Source organism: Chiloscyllium punctatum, chromosome 22 (assembly GCF_047496795.1).
Source record: "Chiloscyllium punctatum isolate Juve2018m chromosome 22, sChiPun1.3, whole genome shotgun sequence".
Taxonomy (NCBI): Eukaryota; Metazoa; Chordata; class Chondrichthyes; order Orectolobiformes; family Hemiscylliidae; genus Chiloscyllium; species Chiloscyllium punctatum.
This window is the reverse complement of record NC_092760.1, coordinates 25,162,358-25,182,687: the sequence shown is the minus strand read 5'-3', so window position 1 is coordinate 25,182,687 and position 20,330 is coordinate 25,162,358. Positions and strand designations below refer to the sequence as shown.

The following is a 20,330-nucleotide window of genomic DNA, read 5'->3' as shown; positions in this document are numbered from 1 at the left end:
GGGTGGGGAGATTGCAGTCCTTGAGGCCATCTCTAATGTTCTGAGTGGAATTGGTCCTTCTGGGAGCAGATATGGCAGAGGTGGATGAATTGGGAATAAGGGATTGTGTTTTTACAGAAGGTGGGGTGGATGGAAGTGTAGTCCAGGTAGTTGTTGGTGAGTTTGAACTAGATGTCCGTTTTGGCGTAGGTGTACGAATTGGGAGTAAGGGACACCTACTTCAAAGCCACCGACTCCCCACCCCTATCTGCGTTCTGCCGAGACTGTTCCCTCTGTGTCTCCCTCGTCAGGTCCATGTCCACCACCAACCCACCCTCCACTCCTGGCGCCTTCCCATGCCATTGCAAGAGGTGTAAAACCTGCACACACCACCCCCCAGCCCCCACCCCTCCGTCCAAGACCCCACAGGATCCTTCCACATTCGGCAGAGATTTTCCTGCACACCCAAACACCTCTCGAAGTGGTCTCCTCTACACTGGGGAGACAGGACACCAACTTGCGGAACGTTTCAGAGAACATCTCTGGGACACATGCACCAAACAACTCCAGTGCCCTGTGGCCGAACACTTCCACTCCTCCTCCAAGTTCACCAAGGCCATGCAAGTCCTGGGCGTCCTCTATCACCAAATCCGAGCCAGTCGACACCTGGAGGAAGAACACCTCATCTTCCACCTTGGATCCCTCCAACCACATGGGATCAACGTTGATTTCACCAGTTTACTCATCTCCCCTCCCCCCCACGCTACCCCAGATCCAACCCGCTAACTCAGCACCGCCCTCTTGAACTGTCTGACCTGTCCATCTTCCTTCCCAACTATCTGCTCCACCCTCCACTCTGACTTATCACTATCACTCCCCACCTTCATTGCATTCCCAGCTACCATCCCCCCCAGCCCCTCCACCCTCCTGTTTATCTCTCAGTCCCCTCGGGCCTGCACCACATTCCTGATGAAGGGCTTTTGCCTGAAACGTTGATTCTCCTGCTCCTCGGATGCTGCCTGACCGTCTGTGCTTTTCCAGCGCCACACTCTTTGATGTTAAATTTACACACACTTGTTCTTGTTCTCCCTATCTACTGTTATGTTGATCTAATGATTTGATTTACGAATCAAAGCCCCAATTACTGGGCTGGGTTTGCTAATCTGGACTATGAGTAACCCGACCCTATGTAAGTCAGAGACGCTGCATTAAGAAATGGGAAGCATCAATGAAGGGGCAGAGGTGGCTGCACATCTGACCCACATTGTCCCAATCTAGGACCTGTTCACATGTTACCAGGGCCAACAGTTCACTGTCAGTTTAAGAAGACCAGTTTACTCAGGAAATGCCAATCTATGGTCGTCCATAGCTGATGGAGGAGGGGTGTGAGGGAGGGAAATGTTTGAGACAGTATGAGGAGAAGTGGACTGAGTGGATCCAGCAACAGCACCCCCCCCCCCACCTTGCTTTCTCCTCCTGTTACCTTGGACAAGGAGCTCAGCCACAGACTGGTCTCCATTGGTTTTGGCAGTGTAGTGACCAGCATCCTCTTTGGTAGCCTCATTGATGAACAGAACATGCTTTTTGCCGTCTTTTTTGAAGCGGTACTTGAACGTCTCCTCTCGTCTCAGCTCCTGGCCGTTGCGTTCCCTGCGTACAAAATAAACATCATGACAACATCATGTCAGCCTCCAAACCCCTGCCTGCTGCTTTTCCCCACAATACCCTACACTGCCGCCATCAATAGGTAATCAAAGGAACACAGGGAATTGCATCACTGGAAACTGAGGAAAACTAGGCCCAAGCCAATTCTCCAAGGACTTCAGGGCAACAAAAGGGGGATGTTCACAAGGGCATGGAACACAAGTCAGAGGTGCCATAGGACGGCATGCAGAGACATCTCTAATCACCAGGAACCTGGAAGGAGACTTACTGGCAACTTCTCCAGGGTAACTAGGGAGGGGCCATGAAGATTGTACAGCCAGAAATGCCCATACCCTCGGAAATATTGTTTAATGCCGAGGTGATGGAGTTCCCAAGTCAGTCACAGCAGTTAATTAGATCGTAGCTGATCAGCATTGTAACTCAATATCCCCACTGCTGCATCTTATTTCTTGCACAACAGAGATCTCGGTACAGGAGATCATTTAGCAATTCAAATCCACCCGCCATTTCACCTGAACATGTTTGATGAGTGATCTAACTTCTCATCACTGAACAGTTAACGAAAAACCCTCGAAATCTCCGATTTCCAATCAACACTGGATTTCACATCAAGTGTTCCCTAATTTCAATCCCGTAAGGTGTTGACTTTTGTACTCTCTCCCCAACCAGCAGAAACTGTTACCATTATGATAGCTTAAACATTCCTAATGGTCTTCCACCCCTTAAGCCTTGTAAATGCCAGAAGCAAGAGATCATCTTATTTAATTGCTCCTAATTTAACCATTTGACTGCTGGATTTCATTCCAATAAATCTGCACTGCTCTCCCTCACATGCTAACATTCTGCAAAGGTGTGGGGCCCACAGCAGCTCTCAGTGACTCCAAGAGTGGTCTAAGCAGGGCTATCTATAGCTGAACCATGGTGTCCAGCCCCTGGTGGAGATATTTAATACCTCTCTCACCACAGATGAGGTTCCAGCTGACTGGAGGGTAGCTAATGTGGGTCCTTTGTCAAGAAGAGTAGCAGGGAACGGCCAGGTAATTACAGACTGCTTAGGTGAGATATCATTAGCAGGGAAATTATTGGAAAAAGTGCTGAGGGACAGATTAATCAATACTTGGAAGCAGGGAATGTCAGAGAAAGTCAGCAAGGATTTATTAGAGGGCCATCCAATCTGACAAATTTAATTGAGGATTTTAAAAGCTGACTAAGTGTATTAGTGAGGGTAATGCGGTTGCTGTGGTTTACATTGGCTGCAGTAAGAAACTACTTGGACAGCTGCTCCAAAAGGTAAGAGCTCCATGGGATCCAAGACAAGTTGGTAAACCCGATCCACAAATTGGCTTCCAAATAGGAGCCATGATGTGTCCTCTGAGGGAGCTGGATCAGTGTTCATGTGTGACAAGATACTGGCCTCTGTGGAGTGATTTCATAGACCAAGTGCAGGTAAATGGGATTAGCGTGGTTTGAGATGTGTGCCAAATGGTCTGTTTCTATGCTGTATGATATCATTAGCTGTACACTGAATCTGACTGATTACTCATCACCAATGCTAACCCATCACGCCGCTTTTGCTTGTTCACAGAAAACCAACTCTCACACACTCAAGAAATTCACTGCCTGCCTGACATTTGAAAGCTTAATCCAATCCCTACAGAAGATAAAATCTTCAATACAATCTCTCTGCTTCTGCTACGTACTTGTCCAGCCTTTGCATTTATCCAGGGTAAAAACAATGACTGCAGATGCTGAAAATCAAATACTGATTAGTGGTGCTGGAAGAGCACAGCAGTTCAGGCAGCATCCAACGAGCAGCGAAATCAACGTTTCGGGCAAAAGCCCTTCATAGGAATAGGCTTTTGCCCGAAACGTTGATTTCGCTGCTCGTTGGATGCTGCCTGAACTGCTGTGCTCTTCCAGCACCACTAATCCAGTATTTGCATTTATCCAACCTAGCACTTCACAATCACCCCCCAACAGTGGGGAGGCCCGAGAACCACTCCCATTACTAGGCCATTTCTAATTTAACATGACGATTAGGAAAATGATAATTAAGATGATGACAGAGATCATGCTAACTGGCTATAGTTTTCTGCCTTCCTCCCTCTGTTTAAGTCTGTCACACATCAGTGAAATGAGTAAATATCCAGTTGTACGCACTTGGCACAGCGTGATGGGTTAGTAGTAGCTGAAGCAGCAGTCTTGCCCACCATTACAGTGTGATGGGTTAATAATGTCCAATATGCGTGCTCTCACTCCAATGAGGTTGTTTTATAATGTGCAGCTGTAGGAGGGATTTGTATGTATACTTGTTGTATTACAGGTTTTCTATGTCTGGATTTAGTGTGCCACTTACCACTTGACCAGAGCCCCTTCCTCAGACACTTCGAGCTCAAACTCCACTCTCTCACCCGCCATTACCACTTGATCCTCGAGGGGGTGAGTAATCAACACTGGGGGGCTCTGTCATGGTAAAGAACAGGCAGTTAGTATGGGCACACAGCCACTCATCTGTGAAGGCCCCTCCACATCAATAACGGCATCTACCCTTTACAGAGGGCCCCTCGTCCTCACCTAGGCGTGCCTCCGAAACAGTGACTGTCCCTCTGACAGTGTGATGCCCCCTCCCCCTCATTGATGGTCCCTCTGAAAGAGTGAGGGTCCCTCAGACAGTGTAATGGTTCCTCCCCCTCACTGAGGTCCCTCAGACAGAGTGATGCCTCCTCCCCCTCAGTACGATTGACCTTTCCCTCTAGTGAAGGCTACACCCTCAGGGTAAAGGTCAGCACAGGGGCAAGGGTGGAATCATGAAGAGGGTTTCTGATGGGGTCAGGTTGAGGGTCGTGGGTGGGTTATGGAGGCTCTAGTTTTGTTTGGAGTCAGGAGTGAAGTCTATGCTGGGGTCAGGTTTGGGTCAGGTGAGGGTCAAGATGAGGTCAGGCTTGGGGGCAAGGGCCTGGGATGATTTGGGGGTTGGTTGGGGTGATCTGGGCTGGTGGGGGGGCGGGGGGGAGTTGGGGAAGGTGCAGTCGGGGAGTCAGGGACTCTGACAGTACCTCTGACAAAGAGCTCTGTGATGGTCTTCTCATCTCCCAGCACACACTGGTAGGCTGCATCGTCAGCCAGTGAGCAGTGGTTAATTGTCAGCATCCGTTTGTTCCAATGTTCTCAAAGATAAACCTGACGGCACAAATTAAACCGGTCAACAACCCTGTGTCCCAGTGCATCCCCACACGCAAAATGTCCCACCAACCCTCAAATAATCCCACCTACAAAATAACCACCACCCTCAAATAACACCACCAAATACCCCACCACCCTCAATAACCCTACTACAAATACCCCACCACCCTCAATAACCCCAGCTACAAATACCCCACCACCCTCAAATAACACCACCAAATACCCCACCACCCTCAATAACCCCACCTACAAATACCCCACCACCCTCAATAACCCCAGCTACAAATACCCCACCACCCTCAAATAACACCACCAAATACCCCACCACCCTCAATAACCCACCTACAAATACCCCACCACCCTCAAATAACCCCAGCTACAAATACCCCACCACCCTCAAATTACACCACCAAATACCCCACCACCCTCAATAACCCACCTACAATACCCATCACCCTCAAATTACACCATCAAATACCCCACCACCCTTAAATAATCCCACTTACAAATACCCCACCACCCTCAAATAACCCTCCCATAACCCCACCTACAAACACCTCACAACCCTCAAATAACCCCACCTACAAATACCCCATGACCCTCAAATAATCCACTTACAAAAACCCCACCACCCTCAAATAACCCCAGCTACAAATACCCCACCTCCCTCAAATTACACCATCAAATACCCCACCACCCTTAAATAATCCCACTTACAAATACCCCACCACCCTCAAATAACCCCAGCTACAAATACCCCACCACCCTCAAATTACACCATCAAATACCCCACCACCCTTAAATAATCCCACTTACAAAATACCCCACCACCCTCAAATAACCCTCCCATAACCCCACCTACAAACACCTCACAACTCTCAAATAACTCCACCTACAAATACCCCATGACCCTCAAATAATCCCACTTACAAATACCCCACCACCCTCAAATAACCCTCCCATAACTCCACCTACAAACACCTCACAACCCTGAAATAACCCCACCTACAAATATCCCACCACCCTCAAATAACCCCACTACAAATACCCCCATCTGCAAAATCCCCAAATACCCTATCACTTGCAATTACCCTGCCCACAAATATCCCCATGTCACGTGCAAATACCCCTGAGTGCAAATACCCCACCACCCTCACATAATACCACCTGGAAAAACCTTGCAAAAACCCCTGCTCTCAAATACCCTCATGGCACACAAAGTACCACCCCTCCTCAAAATCCACAAATATGTTTCACCCACAAACACTTCCATGTGTACATGCTCCCATACTCACCCACAAATAACTCCCCAAAATTGCCCCCACATCACTTTGACACCCCCCCCCATCTGCAAATAAACCCACTCCCAACCACACATTTACCCCCATGTCCCACGAATACCATGGCCCTAGGACTACCCCCACTCATTGCTGATTGAGATCACATACTTGCTATGTTTGTTATCAATTGTGGAGCCAATCAGTTGCAGGATGAACGAGTGAATCCATGACCGAGGGACAGAGACATGGAGTGAGAGAGAGAGACAGAGACAGAGATTAGGAGAACAGCAGGCAATAAACAGCTACAGTTCCCTGTCCCTCAGTGTGACCCTGGTCCCTTACAGTGCGACCAATACTGGCTGCTCCCAATCTGCCTTCCTGCCCCAGAGTTTAATACCCCACCCCTCCCAGACAGCTCATTGCGGGCTGATTCCAGGTGGCACCCTCCTTCCACCTGGCACCGTCTTGCAGAAACCAGCCCCTCTGTCCTGTCACAGCTCCAACCTGTGATGGCCATCTGCACTCACTCACTGCCCACTCACTCACTCCCTTCACTCACTCCTCCCTCATTCACTGCCCTCATTCGCTCACTCACTCTCCCTCATTGACTCACTCCCTCCCACCACACTCACTAACTCTCATTTCACTCCCTCCAGCGTTTACTGACTCAACCTCACTCGCCATCCTCTCCTGCACTCCACTCAATGCCCTCACTCAGAAAAACAAACAGGACCCTGCCCAGGTCAACAGACGATTGATGCCCGCAGAGTTTATGGACAGTTCTTCATCGCCACCACTACCCCCACCCCAACCCCACCAGTGCCCTCCCCCCATTGAATCCCACTCTGGGGTTTATATCGCTTGCCACCCTAAGGGCATTTATGTACAATTGTTGACCTTGCATTGGGAGTTTATATACAGATATTATTCCCCCCACCATAGGGTTTATATATTGTCACTGCCCCCCCCCCCCCCATGGGGTTTATATATTGTCACTGCCCCCCCCCCCGTGGGGTTTATATATTGTCACTGCCCCCCCCTCCCCATGGGGTTTATATATTGTCACTGCCCCCCCCCCCCGTGGGGTTTATATATTGTCACTGCCCCCCCCCCCCCCCCCGTGGGGTTTATATATTGTCACTGCCCCCCCCCCCCCGTGGGGTTTATATATTGTCACTGCCCCCCCCCTCCCCCCCGTGGGGTTTATATATTGTCACTGCCCCCCCCCTCCCCCCCGTGGGGTTTATATATTGTCACTGCCCCCCCCACCCCCCGTGGGGTTTATATATTGTCACTGCCCCCCCCCCGTGGGGTTTATATATTGTCACTGCCCCCCCCCCCCGTGGGGTTTATATATTGTCACTGCCCTCTCCCCCCCACCGTGGGGTTTATATATTGTCACTGCCCCCCCCCCCGTGGGGTTTATATATTGTCACTGCCCCCTCCCCCCGTGGGGTTTATATATTGTCACTGCCCCCCCCCCCCCCCGTGGGGTTTATATATTGTCACTGCCCCCCCCCCCCCCGTGGGGTTTATATATTGTCACTGCCCCCCCCCCCGTGGGGTTTATATATTGTCACTGCCCCCCCCCCCCCGTGGGGTTTATATATTGTCACTGCCTCCCCCACCCCCCGTGGGGTTTATATATTGTCACTGCCCCCCCCCCGTGGGGTTTATATATTGTCACTGCCCCCCCCCCCCGTGGGGTTTATATATTGTCACTGCCCCCTCCCCCCCACCGTGGGGTTTATATATTGTCACTGCCCCCCCCCCCCCGTGGGGTTTATATATTGTCACTGCCGCCTCCCCCCGTGGGGTTTATATATTGTCACTGCCCCCCCCCCTCCCCCCGTGGGGTTTATATATTGTCACTGCCCCCCCCCCCCCCCGTGGGGTTTATATATTGTCACTGCCCCCTCCCCCCGTGGGGTTTATATATTGTCACTGCCCCTCCCCCCACCCCCCGTGGGGTTTATATATTGTCACTGCCCCCCCCCTCCCCCCGTGGGGTTTATATATTGTCACTGCCCCCCCCCTCCCCCCGTGGGGTTTATATATTGTCACTGCCCCCCCCCCTCCCCCCGTGGGGTTTATATATTGTCACTGCCCCCCCCCTCCCCCCGTGGGGTTTATATATTGTCACTGCCCCCCCCCTCCCCCCGTGGGGTTTATATATTGTCACTGCCCCCCCCCTCCCCCCGTGGGGTTTATATATTGTCACTGCCCCCCCCCCCCCGTGGGGTTTATATATTGTCACTGCCCCCCCCTCCCCCGTGGGGTTTATATATTGTCACTGCCCCCCCCCCCCCCCCGTGGGGTTTATATATTGTCACTGCCCCCCCCTCCCCCGTGGGGTTTATATATTGTCACTGCCCCCCCTCCCCCGTGGGGTTTATATATTGTCACTGCCCCCCCCCCCCCCCCCCCCCGTGGGGTTTATATATTGTCACTGCCCCCCCCCCCCCCGTGGGGTTTATATATTGTCACTGCCCCCCCCTCCCCCCCGTGGGGTTTATATATTGTCACTGCCCCTCCCCTCCCCCCATGGGGTTTATATATTGTCACTGCCCCCCCCACCCCCCGTGGGGTTTATATATTGTCACTGCCCCCCTCCCCCCTCCCCCCTCCCCCCGTGGGGTTTATATATTGTCACTGCCCCCCTCCCCCCCCCCCGTGGGGTTTATATATTGTCACTGCCCCCCCCCCCTCCCCCCGTGGGGTTTATATATTGTCACTGCCCCCCCCCCCTCCCCCCGTGGGGTTTATATATTGTCACTGCCCCCTCCCCCCCCCCCCATGGGGTTTATATATTGTCACTGCCCCTCCCCCCCCCCGTGGGGTTTATATATTGTCACTGCCCCCCCCCCCCCCGTGGGGTTTATATATTGTCACTGCCCCCCCCCCCACCCCGTGGGGTTTATATATTGTCACTGCCCCCCCCCCCCATGGGGTTTATATATTGTCACTGCCCCCCTCCCCCCCCCCCCGTGGGGTTTATATATTGTCACTGCCCCCCCCCCCCCCCCCCGTGGGGTTTATATATTGTCACTGCCCCCCCCCCCCCGTGGGGTTTATATATTGTCACTGCCCCCCCCACCCCCCGTGGGGTTTATATATTGTCACTGCCCCCCTCCCCCCCCCCCCCCGTGGGGTTTATATATTGTCACTGCCCCCCTCCCCCCCCCCCCGTGGGGTTTATATATTGTCACTGCCCCCCCCCCCCGTGGGGTTTATATATTGTCACTGCCCCCCCCCTCCCCCCGTGGGGTTTATATATTGTCACTGCCCCCCTCTCCCCCCCCGTGGGGTTTATATATTGTCACTGCCCCCCCCCCCCCGTGGGGTTTATATATTGTCACTGCCCCCCCCCACCCCCCGTGGGGTTTATATATTGTCACTGCCCCCCTCCCCCCCCCCCCCGTGGGGTTTATATATTGTCACTGCCCCCCTCCCCCCCCCCCCCGTGGGGTTTATATATTGTCACTGCCCCCCCCCCCGTGGGGTTTATATATTGTCACTGCCCCCCCCTCCCCCCGTGGGGTTTATATATTGTCACTGCCCCCCTCTCCCCCCCCGTGGGGTTTATATATTGTCACTGCCCCCCCCCCTCTCCCCGTGGGGTTTATATATTGTCACTGCCCCCCCCCCCACCCCCCGTGTGGTTTATATATTGTCACTGCCCCCCCCCCCCGTGGGGTTTATATATTGTCACTGCCCCCCTCCCCCCCCCCCCCCGTGGGGTTTATATATTGTCACTGCCCCCCTCCCCCCCCCCCCGTGGGGTTTATATATTGTCACTGCCCCCCCCCCCGTGGGGTTTATATATTGTCACTGCCCCCCCCTCCCCCCGTGGGGTTTATATATTGTCACTGCCCCCCTCTCCCCCCCCGTGGGGTTTATATATTGTCACTGCCCCCCCCCCTCTCCCCGTGGGGTTTATATATTGTCACTGCCCCCCCCCCCACCCCCCGTGTGGTTTATATATTGTCACTGCCCCCCCCCCCGTGGGGTTTATATATTGTCACTGCCCCCCCCCCCCCACCCCCTGTGGGGTTTATATATTGTCACTGCCCCCCCCCCCCACCCCGTGGGGTTTATATATTGTCACTGCCCCCCCCCCCCTCCCCCCGTGGGGTTTATATATTGTCACTGGCCCCCCCCCCCCCCCCGTGGGGTTTATATATTGTCACTGCCCCCCCCCACCCCATGGGGTTTATATACAGATGTTATTCCCCTGCCCTGGGGTGTATGTCCGGTTGTTACTCCCCACCCCTCCTCCTCAGCCACTGACCTGCCGCTGGGATGCAGCTCTTGGCCGTTCTTCAGCCACTTCACCTCCGCATCCGGATTGGCCACTTCCACCATCAGCTTCATCGTCTGGCCCTTGTCGACCTGGTAGGCTCCAGCTAACTTGGTCAGGAAGGCTGGGTGGGGCCGTAACAAGAGGAAACAAAAGTGTGGGCAGACATCACACAATGCCTCCCCAACACACCAGCACCCTGCAGCTTTCCACCCCACTGCTGATGGAACACCCCCCCCACTCCCCCCCTTCATATTCCCTCCTCCAACCTGTGCCTTTCTTTTCGTCCTTCTTCATTTGTTTCAGACGCTTGAGCATCCCGCGCAGGTCGGTGATTCCATATTGGAACGCTATCTTCTCGTATTGAGTGGGTGGAGCGTTCTGGAGAATCTCCCAGACATCAATCTTTGGCCCTTCCTCCACCTTTACATTCCTGTGAGAAGAAAGGAATTCTTTAAAGCAGACCACACTGCAGGGTGGAGAGGGCACGATTGATGGATGAGGAGAGACTGGATCGGTTACCACTATATTCACTGGAATTTAGAGGAATAAGGTTGGTATCTCATTGACACCTATAATATTCTAATAGGATTAGACAGAGTAAACACAGAAAGGATATTCCCAATGACTGGGGTCACAGTCTAAGAATAAGGAGAAATGTTTTCACCCCAAGAGTGATGAGCCTGTGGAATTCTCTGTCACAACAAGAGATTGAGGCCAAGACATTGAATGTTTTCAAGATGGAGTTGGATATGTTTATTAGGGCTAAAGGGTAAGGGAGAGAAAATGAGAACTGGGTACTAAGTTGGATGACCAGCCACCACCATACTAAATGGTGGAATTGGCTCAAAGGGTTTACTGGCCTACTCCTGCTCCTAGTTTCAATGTTTCTAGAAAGGGGACTAGCTTCCTCAGCTACCCCGTCCCCTGGTTGGATTTATCGACTTAGTTTGCCTCCAGGGTCTGGGGACTAGTTTCTAATTTCTATTTGTGCACAAGGCACAACCATCACTGTCTGGGCCTGCATTTATTGCCCATCCCTAGTTGCCCTTGACAAGATGGCGGTGAGCTGCTGTTTTGAACTGCTGCAGTCCATGTGCTGCAAGCTGACCCACGATACTGTTAGAGCAGGAATTCCAGGATTCTGACCATCAACACTGAAGGAATGACAAGATATTTCCAAGTCAGGATGGTGAGCGGCTTGAAGGTGATGCTCCCATGTATCTGCTGCCCTTGTCCTTCCAGAAGTGGTCATGGTTTCACAAGGTGCTATCTGAGGATTTTAGGTGAATTTCTGCAGTGTATCTTGTAGACAGCACACACTGCTGCTACTGAGCATCAGTGATGGAGAGAATGGACATATTTGGATGTGGTGCCAATTAAGGAGCTGCTTTGTCCTGGATGGTGTCAAGCTTCTTGAGCGTTGTTGGAGCTGCACCCATCCAGGCAAGTGGGGAATATTCTGTCACACTCCTGACTTGTGCCTTGTTGATGATGGATAGGTTTTGGGGAGTCAGGTGATGACTTACTCACTGCAGTACTCCCAGCCACTGACCTGCTCAAGTAGCCACTGTATTATGTAGTGGAGCCAGTTTCTGGTCAATGGTAACCTCCAGGATGTTGATAGTGGTAGACTCAGTATTGGTAACAATATTGGAATGTAAACGGGTGATGGTTAGATTGACTCTTATTGGAGATGGTCACAGCCTGGCATTTGTGTGGTGCAAATGTTACTTGCCACTTGTTAGTCGAAGGAGAAAGTGAGGACTGCAGATGCTGGAGATCACAGTTGAGAGTGTGGTGCTGGAAAAGCACAGTAGGTCAGGCAGCATGCGTGGAGCAGGAGAATCGATGTTTCGGGCAGGATCCTTGATGAAGGGCTTATGCCCGAAATGTTGATTCTCCTGCTCCTCGGATGCTGCCTGACCTGCTGTGTTTTTACAGCACCGCACTCTCTAATTGTTAGCCTAAGCCTAGATATTGTCCAGATCTTGTATTTAAACAAGACCGATTTGATACCTGAGGAGTCACAAATGGTGCTGAGCACGATGCAGTCATCAGTGAACATCCCACGTCTGACGGTAAGGTGGAGGCACGGTCAGTGATGATTGAGCCCAGAGGACTGACCTGAGGAACTCGTGCAGAGTTGTCCTGCAACTGGGCTGACAGACCTGCAACAACCGCAACCATCTTCCTATGTGCCAGGTACAACTTTAACCAGTGGAGAGTTTTCCCTCTGATTCCTGTTGATTCCAGTTTTATTAGCACTCCTTGATGCAACATTTGATCAAATGCAGCCTTCAGGTCAGGTTTGCTTTCTGTTCATTGCAAGAATTTTAATTTAAAAGGAAAATCTACATTTAGACCGTGCAAGAGGAGAGTGCAAATTGATTGGCAAATGGACTCTGATTATTAGAGACAGTTCCAAGGGGGATGCACCAGTTGATGATAATTGGCAGTTAACTGCCACCCTTGAAACTTTACACCAGGCAGGTTGACTCTAATTGGTCGACGCCCTGAAGGATCAACAAGCAAATGGCTGTCACTTATTCTGTTGAGTTGAAACAAATGTCTTGTTTTCTCTAGCAACAGTTAAGTTCTGCCTTGCCACAACCAGTGTTCAGAGAACAGGTGTATTCAACAATGGAGGAACCAGGCCTCAGTGCACAAAACAGTGTGGCTTTGCTCACCCTCCTCACTGTCATCACACTTACCTGCTCCCATTTCAGGAGAAAGAGGGAGTGTGATGCAAAGGAACAGGAGGAGACCATTCAGGCTCCCGTTGAGAACATGGATGATCCCTGAATGCACTCCTATTTTTGGGAAAGCTGGATCTATCTCAGATTATAAAATTTAATAATTGGGCTGGATGGATTTGCATTTGAGGAGGTTTGTTTCTTTGTGTAATACACTTCAGAAACACAGAGGTCTAGCTTGCCATTCGGTGAGGTTTCTCTGAGCTCTCCCACTTGTATCCTAAAAGCACTTTCTGACTGACAACCCTTCAGCAGAGAGGAGCAGCAGTAATGCAGCCTGAGTTCTGTTGTGGTCCATGTGAGATTGTCTGCTGCATCTCACTCGATTGGAGAGAAAGCGGACCCAGATGGGACACTTTGAGCAGACTGAACCCTATGTGGCAGTGCAGGTTGGCATCTTCTCTGCAGGGTTGACCTGCACCTCTGACTGTTGGAAACATGTGCCCATGGTGGTGACTCCCACCATCAGCCCATGTCGCCATTTCCACTGAATGGCAGAGGCTGTCATGTCATTTTTGACAATCCTTTTGAATTGGGGCATCCCGCTGGTCCCCTGGCACAGGTTGCCTTCTCATGAAGCTTATTCAGTGGCACATGGGCATTGTCCAGCCTGTGCTCACAAAGCTGCCTTTGCTTGATTAGCCCCAGCTTTCTGTGTTGGTGCCACTTTCTTTCACAGAATCTTGAAATTCTTACAGTGCAAAAGGAGACCATTCAGTCCATCATGCCTGTGCCAATTCTATACCCTAGTGCCAATCACCTGCTTTTTCCCCAGATACCTGCATACTGAATCTCCTAGGGTGCTTTCTGAGGGGGAGATACCTGAGGTGTAAAAGGAATTCAATTGTCGTAGTTCATTAAAGGGTCAATGAACATTACTTCCATTTAATGTATTAGTTGCTTGGTAAGTGATGTTTAGTCTATGTGGATTTTGGTTTGATTGTTACAATAAGAGTCCGAAAGACTAGATTTCACCTAATGTTTGTCTCTCGGAAAATGATTGGTCTTTGCAGGGATTGTAACAGTGAGAGAGAGAGAGAGAGAGAGCGAGCAAGCATGAGAGAGAGAGAGAGAAAGAGCGCACGCGCATGAGCGAGCGAGAGAGAATGGGAGATGTTGTGACAGTCTGTGTCACAGTAAGGGGAAAACAATGTCAGTGAGGTAGTCTCTGTGTCGGGGGTGGGAGGGGAAGGGGTCTTGATGGAGACCTTGGTGTGTGGGGGTGTGGTGTCCACCCAGTGCTGTGGGGTGGGGGGAGGTCTCTGTCCTGGATCTTACCTCTTCTTGAGGAGTGCACTGAAGTCCAGTTCACCAGCTTCTTCTCCCCCATCGGTGCTACTGCAGAGATGAGGCAGTTAGAGATAAGAAAGTCATAGAAAGTGGAGCTGCTCCTTACAGCGAGTCATTGATGTATGTCAGAGTTAGTGAACTCACATTTTGCAAATTATCAGCTGGAGTGCTGGAATCTTGGCTGTTTCTTTTGTTATTTTTGGCTTCTTTGTTCAAACTTTTCAAATGCAGTAAATGTTGCTCAAATGTCACCAGGCCCCACCCCTCAAATTATTCCGAATGGATCAACCAATTCCTTTAAAGGAGGGAACCTCTTGAGCTGGTCCATCTCTGCTGTACACAGACATAGAGCTCATTTTCCCCCCATCAAATACTACCATAACAGGGTCAGCACAGGGTTAGGTACAGAGTAAAGCTCCCTCTACACTGTCCCCCATCAAACATTCCCAGAACAGGGATGGCACGGGCCCGATACAGAGTAACGTTCCTCCTAAACTGTTCCCATCAAACATTCCCAGGACAGGGATAGCACGGAGTTAGATACAGAGTAAAGTTTCCACTACACTGTCCCCATTTCAGAATCCCCGGTGACAATGTTCACAAAGGACTTCACCAATTGGGAACTGCCCTGGATGTTGGGAATTAGGCGGAGTCGTCCTTCCTTCAGACTAGGTTATATTTTGTGTCATAAACTGTGACATACTCTGGCTCACTCCCCCTGCAAAGTTCATTTCTTCATCACTCCCACCATCAAGACTGGTGATTACAGCAATCATGCAGTGTTGCTGTTATGTCACAGCAGTGAGATGGCAGCACAGTGCATGGGGAGGGGGAGAAGGAGAGGGGGACAGGTAGTCGGGAGGGAGAGAGAGAGAGAGACGAGAGGGGAAGAGGGAGGGAGAGATGGAAAGAAGCAGGTTGAGGGCAGATAAGGTGGGAGTGGGGTGCGGATGGGAGGCTGGAGAGCTGTGAGGGCTGAATGGGAGAAACATGAGGGCAGGAGTTGAAGACAGGGTTAGGGAGGGGGATGTGGGAAGGCAAAAGTGGAGGGAGTGGCAGGTATGGGGGTGGGGGGATTGGGTTGGGCTCTTGTTGGGTGTGCACAGTCTTTGGAGGTATAGGTCAGTGTTGGTGAAATTGTGTAGGGGTTTTGCTCGATGAGGGTGGGTTGGTCAAGTGTGGGAAAGTCTCAGCCAGATACCAAGTGTGTTATTCTCACGAGGTTACCAATGTGACTGGGTGATTTGTCTCTTTTAGCATAAGTGCCTGCAGAATCCTCACACCTCCCCAATGACAAGTGAGGCCCGATGCTGGGGAGGGGGATTCTGTTTAACCAGCTTCCATATTCCAGGCTCTTAAAAGATCCATGGCCTTTTTAAGGTCCTGGATCTCCCCTTTGCTATTTGTGATTTCACTGGGTTTTCCCATTGGCCAATTGAGAAGCAGTGAGGAGGCTCCCACTGTGGTGGATAGCCCTTTAAGAGCCGGGAGGCGGAGTGCTGCCACTCAGTGTAACTACCTGCCGCTGGTCAATGTCCTCTTGCGAGATCCCACTGCTGCCAGGCTCCTGGTGGGAGGTTGAATTAGAGATTACAGCTGCTGTGTCCGGTAACTGTCTGACTCAAGTCGATCCCAGTGACAAGTCCACATACAATCTCAGATATTCCCCAGCACTTCTCAGTCACCATGGCCTACATTTCAAAACCTGGAAAAACCGCCGATTCACCAAAGCAAAGCAGCTGAGAGGCTGCAGGAATCGGGTGAGTTACACACGGGCTTCCTGCAGCAATCGGTGAGCAGCCACATTGAACCAACCATCTACCAGCTTACACTGACACACATTTGACCGATGAACTGGGCTACAGAAATGGACCAATACATTGGCACCTTGGACCTGTGGGAGCTACCTGCCTACCCTCCCTGCCTCAGGCATGGGATGGATGCCAAGATTAGAGTGGTGCTGGAAAAGCACAGCTGGTCAGGCAGCATCTGAGGAGCAGAAGAGTCAACGTTTTGGGCATGGGCCCTTTATCAGGAATGAGGGTACCAAGCTACCCACTAGGGAGATCCATCCCCAGAGAATCCATTGGCAGTGGACTCAACTGGACTGGCACACTCTGTCCTGGTCAGTGAGTGTGTTCACCCCGATTTATCAGCTGTTCTAGGCCGCAGACTGGCAAATACTGGCCTGGCCTGACCGGACTTGGCCTGGCCCAGCTACCAGCACATACAGCTCCAGTGCAGAGACAAGTGGCCCGACAAGATGATGGATTTGTTGGAAGTTCTGGCTTCAAATGATTTGTTTGGCATTCCTGGAATAAGGTGGAGGGGGTACGAGGTGGAGTTTGTCAAGCCAAGGCACAGGAAACAAGTGGACCATCCAGCCTGTCGAGGCTACATCACCATTCACAACCACCTTGGGTTCAACCACCACTTACACGTCCCTCCATTTTGGGAACGTAGACCTGATTTACTCAGCTTTTCATCCCACGGTGGTTCCCCACTTCAGGGACCTAGTTGGTGAACCTGCACTATACTGTCTCCAATGTAAGGACATTCTTCCTTCAATATGGAGAACAGAGAACAAAACTGCACCCAGTATTCCAGCAGTGGACTCAACAAACAACTGGGACAAGACTTCCTTATTACAAGAGCATTGGAGTGCAGGAATAAAAGAAGGAATACCATTTGCCTTCCTGCATATGGCAACTGTGTTTTTTGCATAACCATACCTAAGCCTCTGAACAATACCTCTTACAACTTCTAAACCTTTCGAAAAATGTGATTTTACGATCACACCTTGTGACCATTTATCACCTTGCAGTTCACTCACTCGCCTCTCTATATCTCAGTGTACCTTCTCTGTTGCCTCCTGCCCTTCCTGCTAACTTTGTCCTGTCAGAGTGATCCCGAGGAGTAACAGAGAATCACTTACGTGCGTCTGAACTGAGACAAAAGGTTTATCTCCTCCTGCACCGGAGCGTCTGGGATGAAAACGCACAGAGTTAGTACTTACAGAATAGATTCCCACCATGCCTCCCATTTGTCACACACCCATCAAACCCCTTCTCATCGACCTAGTCCATTCCCTTTAAATTTCATATCCCTCCTTGTCTCAGCATCCCCCCCCCCCCCCCCCCCCCCAACTCTGTAACCTCCAGTCCATACCCTGAGGTAACTACACTCTTCCACTTCTGGACCTGTAAGACCATGTAGGACTGATTCAATGACCTATTCCTGTTCCTATATTCCTCTTCCTCGTCCAGGAGTCATAGCCATGCCTTACATTTTCAAAGCCCCAAGCTCTGGAATTCTCTTCAGAGAAGCCCTGCATCTCCCCTGCTGGTAAATCTGACCCGACTTGTTGGAGGGTTTCAGATTCCCGCTCCATCCAAACAGCACTATCCATCCGCACCAGTGTGTCCAATACATTCATCACCAGCTACGTATACCACCCACCTCCACCCCCAGGCTCCAGCTGTATTTCCTACACTCCTGCTCTACCCTTCCCCTCCCTTCCAGGACCGCAATTACAGTCCCCTTGACCTCACCTTCCACACGTCCGTATTCAACAGACTACTCTGCCCCTTTTCTGTCATCTTTAGTGTGAGGCCATTGTCATTCCCCTCCCCTCCTCTGTTTTTCATTAATATCAGGAATAAAGAATCTATTCACTACTATGTAACCACAGCCGAGTGTCAGAAAAACCCATCTGGTTCACCAATGTGGTTCACAGAAGAAAATCTGCGAGCATCACTTGGTCTGGCATCCATGTGACTCCAGACCACAGCAATCTGATTGACTCTGAACTGACTGCTGAATTGGCTGACTATACCACTCAGTTGTATCGACCGCTATGAAGTTTCAACAAAGAAATGAAACCTGGCATCAACCTTAGGCACCAGAAACGACAACGATAGAAACATCCCTGTCAAACTCCTGGAATTCCCTCCCTAACAGCACTGGGGGTCAACTTACAGCACATGGACTGCAGTAGTTCAAAAAGACAACTCACCACCACATTCCCAAAGACAATTAGGGACTTGCCAATAAATGTGGGCCAGCCAGCGGTGCGCAAGTTCCAGAACACAAATGCTACAGGAAGGACAGAAAGGGAGGCAAGAGAGGAGGGGAAGTGGAGTTTTTGATAAGGGTATAACATTACAGCTGTAGTTAGGGAGGTTATTCCCAGAAATATATACAGGGAAGTTATTTGGATGGAGCTGAGAAATAAGAAAGAGATGATCACCTTATTGGGATTGTATTATAGACCCTCTAATAAGTCAGCGGGAAATTGAGAAACAAATCTGGAAGGAGATCTCAGTTAGATTAGATTAGATTACTTAGTGTGGAAACAGGCCCTTCAGGCCAACAAGTCCACACCGACCCGCTGAAGCGTAACCCACCCATACCCCTACATTTACCCCTTTACCTAACACTACGGGCAGTTTAGCATGGCCACTTCACCTGACGTGCACATTTTTGGACTGTGGGAGGAAACCGGAGCACCCTGAGGAAACCCACGCAGACACGGGGAGAATGTGCAAACTCCACACAGTCAGTCACCTGAGTCGGGAATTGAACCCGGGTCTCTGGCGCTGTGAGGCAGCAGTGCTAACCACTGTAAGAATATGGTAAGGGATTTTAACCTTCCAAACAGAGACTGGGACTGCCATAGTGTTAAGGGTTTAGATGGAGAGGAATTTGTTAATTGTGTACAAGAACATTTTCTGATTCAGTATGTGGATGTGCCTACTAGAGAAGGTGCAAAACTTGACCTACTCTTGGGAAATAAGGCAGGGCAGGTGACTGAGGTGTCAGTGGGGGAGCACTTTGGGGCCAGTGACCATAATTCTACTAGATTTAAAATAGTGATGGAAAAGGATAGACCAGATCTAAAAGTTGAAGTTCGAAATTGGAGAAAGGCCAATTTTATGGTATTAGGCAAGAACTTTCGAAAGCTGATTGGAGGCATATGTTCACAGGTAAAGGGACGGCTGGAAAATGGGAAGCTTTCAGAAATGAGATAACAAGAATCCAGAGAAAGTATATTCCTGTCAGGGTGAAAGGGAAGGCTGGCAGGTATAGGGAATGCTGGATGAATAAAGAAATAGACGGCTTGGTTAAGAAAAAGAAGGAAATGTATGTCAGGTATAGACAGGAAAGATCGAGTGAATCTTTAGAAGAGTATAAAGGAAGTAGGAGTATACTTAAGAGGGAAATCAGGAGGGCAAAAAGGGGACATGAGATAGCTTTGGCAAATAGGGTTCAGGAGAAGGCTTTTACAAATACATTAAGGACAAAAGGGTAACTAGGGAGAGAATAAGGTGCCTCAAAACTGCATCCTGCCTCTATTCCTGATGAAGGGCTTTTGCCCGAAACGTTGACTTTCCTGCTCCTCGGATGCTGCCTGACCTGCTATGCTTTTCCAGCATCACTCTAATCTAGACTTGGGTTTCCAGCATCTGCAGTCCTTGTTTTTACTCCTCAAAGATCAGCAAGATTATGTGGAGCCTCAGTAGATGGGGGAGATATTAAACGAGTACTTTGTATCAATGTTTACTGTAGAAAAGTACATAGAAGAAATAGAATGTAGAGAAATAGATGGTGACATCTTGAAACGTGTCCATATTACAGAGGAGGATGTGCTGGATGTCTTGAAATGCATAAAGATCATGACCTGATCAGGTATACCCGAAAACTCTGTGGGAAGCTAGGGAAATGATTGCTGGGCCCCTTGCTGAGATATTCGTATCATAGGTAGTCACAGGTGAGGGGCCAAAAGACTGTATGTTGGCAAATGTGGTGCCGCTGTTGAAGAAAGGTGGTAATGACAAGCCAGGAACTATAGACCGGTGAGCCTGATGTCAGTGGTGG

At 50.4% G+C, this 20,330-nt stretch overlaps 1 protein-coding gene across 1 annotated transcript in view; it reads right to left on the bottom strand.

Annotated features, from left to right (window-relative positions):
- LOC140493459 (myosin-binding protein C, cardiac-type-like) overlaps positions 1–20,330 on the bottom strand; it is an 80,694-nt gene that overhangs the window by 44,137 nt on the left and 16,227 nt on the right. The window contains 9 exon segments of the mRNA XM_072591904.1: positions 1,463–1,629; positions 4,001–4,107; positions 4,696–4,802; positions 4,805–4,824; positions 6,276–6,278; positions 10,399–10,531; positions 10,677–10,840; positions 14,442–14,501; positions 17,389–17,437. Coding sequence (XP_072448005.1) covers positions 1,463–1,629; positions 4,001–4,107; positions 4,696–4,802; positions 4,805–4,824; positions 6,276–6,278; positions 10,399–10,531; positions 10,677–10,840; positions 14,442–14,501; positions 17,389–17,437 — 810 coding nt within the window.